Source organism: Crassostrea angulata, chromosome 3 (genome assembly GCF_025612915.1).
Source record: "Crassostrea angulata isolate pt1a10 chromosome 3, ASM2561291v2, whole genome shotgun sequence".
NCBI classification, from domain to species: Eukaryota; Metazoa; Mollusca; class Bivalvia; order Ostreida; family Ostreidae; genus Magallana; species Magallana angulata.
Genome location: NC_069113.1, coordinates 46242493 through 46251357, shown reverse-complemented (window position 1 = coordinate 46251357; position 8865 = coordinate 46242493). Strand labels below are relative to the sequence as shown.

At 30.7% G+C, this 8865-nt stretch overlaps 1 protein-coding gene across 1 annotated transcript; it reads right to left on the bottom strand.

The window, feature by feature from the left end:
• Positions 1-246: 246 nt before the first annotated feature.
• LOC128178791 (fibroleukin-like) lies at positions 247-7081 on the bottom strand. Its single transcript, XM_052846134.1, has 5 exons — positions 6901-7081; positions 5891-6015; positions 5114-5210; positions 4634-4798; positions 247-776 (listed from the first exon to the last, which is right to left on the bottom strand). Exons 1-5 carry the CDS (start codon positions 6947-6949, stop codon positions 511-513), a joined length of 702 nt encoding a protein of 233 aa, XP_052702094.1. The 5' UTR covers positions 6950-7081; the 3' UTR covers positions 247-510.
• Between the last annotated feature and the right edge of the window lie 1784 nt (positions 7082-8865).

The following is an 8865-nucleotide window of genomic DNA, read 5'->3' as shown; positions in this document are numbered from 1 at the left end:
TAATTCCTAATTATCTCCCTTTCCGAAAGGGAGTGGTCCTTAATTTTCACAACTTTGCATTCCTAAAGCCAAAGGATGCTTTGTGCCAAGTTTGGTTGAAATGTAAAAAGTTTACAGGCAGACAGACGGACGGACGGACAGACAGACGGATGACAGATAAAATGTGATTAGAATAGCTCACTTGAGCTTTCAGCTCAGGTGAGATAAAAAGGAATCTACGACCCTTTAGAACAATTGTCAATTGCTCTAACAAGTTGCTGTCCTTTAAAAAAGGAACGTGAACGAAAACGTGAAAGCCTTAAGATTATCAAAGTTTCCACCGACTCTAGTAGCCTACTTTAAACCACTAAATTTGTACGTTGTATTACGTATATGTATAGCCCTGACTTTTTATCTAAGAGTTTAAAGAGTTCATACCACATTTAAAATCACTAGAGTAATGTGTATATGATATGGAGGAAATTGTTCTTGATTAATGTGGAGAACTGTTTCTCCATTCCTTCCTCTATTTTAACCAGCAGATAAGCCTCGCCTTATCATCATAGATGTTTTCTGAATCATTTCGCCCGTGCTTAATGGAGGGTCCCAAGGTTGATTCCAAGATGGCGACCCGTACGGTCCATTCAGGTAGGCGTCGTGACAGACATTGAACCACCATCCTCCAGAGTGACTCCTGGCACAATGGCCGTTGATAAAGTTGTCATTATCTCTGTCCAGTGTACAGAACATTGCCCCATTGAGATCGTTGCCTCCTGTTATCTGAGTCATCCTGTTACCTTTTGTAAAAAAGAAACCCAGAGTTTTCGTATATACATGTTTAAGTGAAATTACTTCTGTGAATAGGTTTTAATGTATATTTCGCTTTTACAATTATTTAAAATGACCGTAAGTAAAAACTTTAAACCAATAGTTTGTGTATATTTATTGTTCCACTTTGATTTTTTTGGGGGGAAAAATAAAGTTCGGACAAATCTGTTTAAATTTATCAATATATGTAAATTTATTCTCTAGTATGTTTTTTAACGTCTTACGAAACATTGAAATGAACATTTTTTTTCTCCATTACCATTTTTGAAGAAATTGATTTCATCTCTACTAAAGACTCAGTTCTTAGCAATAAAGTGCTATTACCTAAGAGCGAGGTTTCACAATAAATTGAACAAAGTAAACAGAAATGAATATATTCCAATGTTTTTGTTCAAGATTTCAAAAAATTTAATTAGACAATGTGGGTCACTGCACACGTCAAAATTACCTAATATTTCGACAAAACAATTGATATTATCATGTCTATTAATCGGACCCTAAACCAAACATTATTAAACACCTTAACTCAGTTTTGTTATCGCATTCCGTGTGCCTTTTGACGTAATATATAACGTAATATATTGCTTTGTTTAAGATAAATTATCAACAAAATATAGATAAGTTTTACTGAAATTGACTAAAAAAGAACGGGTTCCGTATTAGAAAACATCGATAAAACTGCAAAATGTAGAGGATGCACGATTATAATTTACTGGAAGACTGTGTATTGGAAAAAAAGCTTTGACAAAAATGAATTTATTAAAACAAAGTTTAAAACCTTTGAAAGTTCAGGTTTTCCTTTAAAGTAAATCCATCCTCCTGTGACGTCATACATTTTACATAAACCATGAATTCATTAAAATTCTTGCAAGTAGATTTGTAATTTCTATGTTATCATAGGTGCATATCAAAAACTCAAATCATTGTTTGCTTGGAGATATTTAATAAGCGTTTTTCATCCTTATATTCGATATAATTCAACAATGACAAAGGGAAATAACTCTTTTCTACTTTTCTCTAAGTGATATATCTAAATGCTATAATTTTTCTAATGTAAACAATTTTTTCTTCTTTTTTTAATTAATTTTAGTTTTCTGGCATAGTAAGCAATAAAATTTAAATAGACAAACAAGTATCCATCCACTTATATTTAATTTTTAAACAAAAAAAATGTGATTTTCAGATGATAATTTCAGCCTTTGGTTTTTATTACCTTACATCTTAAATAATATGGATACATATATATTTTATTTATTTTTTGATGAAATTCAAGTCCAATAAGTTAAAAAAAGTTAAGTTTTTAACTTTGAACCCATGATTTTATAGGTACAGAGTTACCTGAAGTGAAAACAGAGTTAAAAGGTTAAAAAGGCCGAAGTAGTAGCTAACAGGTATCATACAGTTGTGAGCAGAGTAGATGACGAATCAATTGGAGTTACATGTATTTGATGTGCAGGAGGAAAGCACAAATCGCCAGCTTTGATATAGTGTATACAGATTTTATGTGCCAAAACGTTCTTCAATACGCTAAAAACGACAGGATAGTTAAAATACAATCTTCTCCAAAATTAAGAACATATATTTCCATTAAATCTAATTGTAAAACAGATGTGAAAGGTCGTGTGTTTTCTGTTTTGTTAAATATGAAAAACTCACTTTTAATAAGACTGTCAAATTTATAATATAAGGAAAAATATTTTGATAGATTATATAATGTTCACCCAAATAATACTGATACGGTTATTTGTTCTAAATACTTAATCAAGATTCGGAATAAGATTAGCCAAATTTGTACATACAGCCTTTAACCATAGAAAAAATCTCTGCGTGTGTAAATTTATATAATTTGGAAAAAGTGATAAATAGGTCCAATGGACCGGAGGCAGTTCAGTTTAATGTTTAGTTTGTTTAAGGTATACATTACAATATTTATAATTCACAATGTCACTTTATTAAACGATTACTTACTTTCTTACTTACATTTAGAATTTAAAAGCTGAATGACAAAAAAACCCTTTAATCAAATGCAACGAATTTTTACATATGGATGAAAATGGATGATTTTTCACGAAATGCAATTATCTATTGCATATTTTTATTTGAGAAATGTAAGTAGTCTGTTTTAATTCGTGTTTAGTTGTTTACTCTGGATTGATAAACTGATTGATTTTATCAGATAAATTTGAATGTATTCAACTTTGAGTAAATGAGTTGATATAAAAGTCATTGAAATATTAATAACACACGAGAAGGTTTTGAAATTGGAACTGTCTTGCATTTGTTTTTTGGTTGAAAATGATAATAGTCTGTTATTTACTGGCTTTTATTTGTTTACTTTGCATTCAGTTTGATAAAATAATTGATTTTATCGGAAATATATCCCAGTAATTGATTTTGAGTAAATAACTTTTTATGGAATACATTGAAATATTAATAACACACCAGAATATCAACAGTTTTGTTTAATATACAAGTAGCCTCTTCACACTCTTCAAAATGTTGTTTAACCCCCCAAAAATATACATTAAAACATGGTTATAGCAAACACGCTTATAATGAATTGACACTTACAGCAAAGTGATTTTCATTCCCATTGACTGTATAATATGTTGAAAACTTGACGGATATAACGAACTTCGCTTATAACGAAGTAAAATCAGCTATCCCTGACACTTATAACCACGGTTATAATCGTCCTTTACTGTAAACAATAAGGAGTGCATTTTGAGTTTATCATGGGCAATCTCAAAACAGTCCACGCGCCTTTTTTATCACAGGAAAAATCTTTTTAATAATTAAAAATATGCTAATCGGCTCTGTTTACTTAAGTGGGAAAAATTCATGCAAATTCGACCAGTTTTCCAATACCTTTTGGTGGTAAGTTAAGAGTTCTTCAACTGAATGCAATTATGACATGTACACACACTGTAAATTTATTACTATTTAACATCAAATGATAAATCCCCCAAATACTCTGTGTAATCAGTGTGTAAAATAGGGTGTGTAAAGAGGGCTCGTTTAAATTAGCTTTATATATATATTTTGTAAAGTATTTCTATGCAAAAAAACCCAAAAAACTTTATTTTTTCCCATGAGTAGACTGCTTCATACTATGATTTTACTTGACTTGTACCTTGTAAATTTACTTTGATAACTCGGCAAAGTTTGGTTAAATCTAATTAAAATCATATCACATCCTTCGCGTCACTTAATAAGCATTTCAATACGTAATATATTCTGATGTTTTAAAACTGTAAAAAAAAAATCCTGGGTAGACTGTCTAATTTGTAATTTTATTTGACTTGCACCTTATCATTTTTTTTATACATAACTCGGAAATAATGTTAAAGAATAATAAATTAACGTTAAAAGCAGATAACAGTTCAAAATTATCAAATGTCGCAGCGTTTAAATGGAATTTCTGATTATTTTCTCAATGACAAAATTCTATAAGTACTTTTTTGACCATTTCTTTGTCCTCTAAGACATTTGACATCTGGGAGATAAGTAAGTTACGGGTAATATAACTTTCTCTATTTCATAATATATTCCTGAACATCTTTTTTCGTATTACAATACAATAAGGAAAGGGTTATTTAGAAAAATTTTAAATCATTCATCCCGCCATCCTTCAAAGAAAATGAACTCCTAGTATAACTAGATGTGTTTAAAAGTAAATAGAGAAAAAGGCTTGCTGAACAAATCGACGTAGATTCTAATAACTAATTTCTTAACATTCGTCAATATTTTATATTATTAGAAACAAGCAGCATTCCATGATTGAAAAAAAAGTTTGTAATAGTGAGTTACCGAGGGTATAACATACCGAGAGTTCCAGTGGCCTGTCCTCCTATAGATAGCCTGTAATTATCAGCTTCACTCGCAATTGAGAATATTTGGTACAGTTCAAAAAATGTTGTTCCGTTATTCAGGGTGATTGATATGTACAACGAGCTGGAATTTTTTGTCAAATCGTGAATGACATCATTACCTACCAATTACAAATAAAACAGTATACATCAAACTAATATTCCAGTTGTTTTACCTGCATCTTAAAAGACTTAAACCATTTACATAATCTCAAGTCGTACTGTTTTTACATTTTAGTTAAGTAAATTTTAATATTCTTGAATGGTCAAAATGTTTCTTTTTAAAAAATTTTTGATGAAAATTAATAAATTTTAAGCACATAAAATAAGTCATAAAACTGAAGAAAAAAAATCCCCACAATTATTTACTAGTATGTTTTTATCTGATGATTAAAAATGATTTAAACAATATTTGTACAAGTAGGATAAACGCTCACCAATCCAGTATTCACCTACAGCCGATCCAAATCCATTCTTATAATCGGACCAGGTTCTGTTGAAATGTTCTGACCCATCGAAACGATTCTGAATTAGCTATTAAAAGGAAGAAAAAATCATGTTTTACAAAAGAAGAAATTTTTGAGACCTGAAAAAGAAATTGAGTTAAGGACGGTCATCAGTTTTCATGACTATCTAAGGCAACTCAACTACATAGCATGTATTTATAAATAAAAAAACCCCTTAAAGACAGATTGGAAATAATGTTAAATTTGAAGGCTGATTAAGAAATACCAATGAGGAAATAGCCCAACTCCTGTCATCATAGTTTTCCTTCTGACCAATCTTTTAAAACACATTTATGCAAATCGGTTTAATTTTCTTTATTTGGGTTGTTACCCAATCCGTATTTTTGTTTCAAAATCACAGTAACGATATTGTATACAATAAAACGATGCAAATATTGCCGAATAATACTGGTACTTTTTATTGTTTCATTGTGATCAATACACTACGTAACATTGTATTTAAGTTTTTATTTCCAAGTTTGATGTTCACAGAAGTATTAATGAGACCCAATTAAAGGAAGGAATATCTACCTATATAGAGAAACTGTCAGTATTATGAATATTGTGTTGTTATTATTCAGTGTATGTATTTCTTTGTCTTCGGACGATAGCAGCTTTGTTATTCATTTTTGTTTCCACAGCCAAACGACAAAAGAAAAGAGCCAAGTCAATGTTGTGGTTTGTTGTTTTAGTGAAAGAAATCCTTACTGTCCAGCCTCCTCCCATTATTTTCATATCGCAGACGACATCAGTTTTAGCGCCCCCTGTCGGGTAAATTGTGTAAACACCGGAACACGTCTGTCCTGTCTGGTACAGCGCCAGACAGTCTTTGGCTAAGCAAAGAAAAAAAACACCAAATTGCACTGTAATCACTTTACTGATAGTGGAAGTTTTAGCCAAGTGAAGAAGCAAAACAATAACATTGCAATTACTCTTAAAAAAGTGAACGTTGGAAATTTATAAAGAAATGTCCATTGAATTCCGAAAACAATTTGCTGGTCGAGAGAAGAAAAATGAACCTTTTTCATTAAATGTTGGTCATACGTGAATTGTATTAGATGGCTGCATATAGTTTATGTGATAATTTTGATAATTTCATTCAAAAAAGTTCTTGCACGAGAAAATGGTTGTGCATTGGTTTATCTGTCAACTTACTTTTATATCATAATCAACAATGATTGATATTTTATAACAACGAGACTTACCTCGACAAATATCAAAATAGTACTGAGAAGATGTTAAAGTTTAAACCAACCATGATCATTCATTTTGACTGGAGAAAGACCAACTAAGAAATAATCATCGATACATGTGATTGTGATTTTTACTTAATTTTCTTTACACCAGATTCGTTTGATATATATATGTAAATCTATTATCTTAAAAACCAGACTAAAACTAAACCAGAATTTTTAAAACGATGACAGTAAAATCACTGCAACATTTATTGCCCCCCCCCCAAAAAAAAAATAAATAAAAAAACAACTTGCACTGCATCTTTTTAATTTTTTCATATCGTATTTCTACAAAGAATATGTATTAAGGAATAGAACCATAAATATAAAACCCCTCTGTTTATAAAACAATCAATTGTAATGCTTATGAGTATTAAATTCGGAAAAGACCCTGAAAGAATAAACTATTTTTTTGATTTTATTTAATTCGATATTTCAAATGCGTGTGCAGTGTTATATATTTAATGAATATGTTATCCTTACCTTCACGAGATACACGATAGTAACTCCATCCCGCGTCAGTAACAGACATGTTACCAACATCACAAATCACATGTAATCGACACTGTTTTTTGAAGGCGATTATGCCCAAAACAATTACAGCTGTTGATACACAAAGATCCACAAAATGAGAGTGAAGATGCCTTGGTTTCTTGTATCAAATATGTTGTTCCAACCTTGTTTTCTATTTCAGGAATGACCAAATAAAAAGCGTCACACGATAAACAAAATTTTAACTTTAGCACAAACTTAAAGAAAAAAATTGTCAGAATCTTAAAAAATGATGCCATATCTGTAGGTTCCTTTTAGAAAAAAAAATGAATACAACCATAGAGTTCCTATGCTTGAACAGTTTTGAATTAGATATAGGGTATTCTAATGAAAAACTATAAATCAATATTAGAATAACCGCTTTTGAATATACTTCTATTCTCTTCTTTGCGTGAACTCGCAAATGATTCGTACCACACAGAATCATCAGCAGTCGTGTGCAACGTCGTCGCAGAAAGACTTGTTTTGTTAATAGTTGTGGATTAGTAAAGGTGTGTTGATCTTTTATAAGTTTCAACGAACAATTAGGCTTCATATAAAAAAAATATCACATAAAACAGCCCATAATGGCCACAACCATCGAGCCCTTCTAAGAGCAACATAATATATAATATGACCAAGAAACGCCAACTGGTCTTAATGTTATTGGGAAACGTATATGGGCGAGGCTAACTACCAAAGTCTAATTGGCCGATATCAGCAAAAGTAAATCTTTAAGTCCATTTGTCATTAGTTAGTAGAAAAAGTAAGCTGTGTGCATGCTGCAACAAATACATAAGAACCATTTTAACAAGGCCTTGGACTTTCAGTAGGATGTAACAATTTATTTCTTACGTCAAAACAATTTAAAGATGACACTGGTTTCAAGCGAAATATACATCGTTTGCGTAGTCTTAAGGAGGTTGGCTCCTGAAATAATAGTCCGAAAACTACTTAGATATAAAGAGGGGGACCTAAAATGTTTATTTATTTTATTTGTGGCCCATGTCATATGCCATTTTTTGACGCAAATAAAAAAATACAATAATGTCATCTTTCCAAAACTTTGCATACAAATAGACATACATTTAATGTCTCATTTAAAGGTAAAACAAATAAGGGTCACATTTCAAAAACTTGAGATATAGCATGAAATAAGCTAATTTTAGGCCAACATTGGAGTTAATTTTTTATTAACTTCTATGAAATATTAGCTAAATATGCCAAAATGTATCGATAGAAATATCAAAATATTGTTTAGATATGTTTTTTAGAATATCATGCATATATCGTAATACAAAAACTATCTAGAAGTTTGGTCTGCGCTGAAAATTAGGAAGCTAAAGTAACAGTACTCTAAAACTAGTGAGTTATGAAAATTGTTCATTTCCTCCTTGAAAACCTTCCGCCACAAAATATAGTCCCTTACAAAACTCTTTAAAAATGTAGTTTTTTAAAAAAACAATTTTATTCAATATAGTTTATTTGGCATTGTAAAATATAAATATACTACTAGAATTAATATGTGATGCAGAAATTTTAGACTAGAGGTGACCCAGAATGGCTACCCAAAACCTAAGGAGCGAACCTCTTTAAATCAAAAGCCAGACAAATCTTGATTTCAAAGAGCCACGGCAAAATGGCCAGCAATGGAAAAGGCCGGCCTACGCCACAATGTTGATTAATACAACTACTCGAAGTTCAAGCTCTGTTTAAATGGTTCTAGTAAATGAATCATTTTTTAGTACATAAACTAAAGATTAAATACATGTATCAAAATCAAACCAACTTTAAATTCGAAAAAAGGCCTATGTGTATTTTAATTAAATTACCGTATTTAAAGGGGCATAGACACAATTTTGGTAAAATTCTATTTTTCTGTTTTTATTATTTACAATGCTTCAGACATGCAATTCC

Coding starts and splice junctions, on each gene's coding strand:
- LOC128178791 (XM_052846134.1), bottom strand. CDS start 6,949: ATGTCTGTTACTGACGCGGGATGGAGTTACTATCGTGTATCTCGTGAA. Junction 6,016..6,900: donor CTATCGTGTATCTCGTGAAG/GTAAGGATAACA, acceptor TTCTTTGCTTAG/CCAAAGACTGTCTGGCGCTG. Junction 5,211..5,890: donor TAATGGGAGGAGGCTGGACA/GTAAGGATTTCT, acceptor TCCTTTTAATAG/CTAATTCAGAATCGTTTCGA.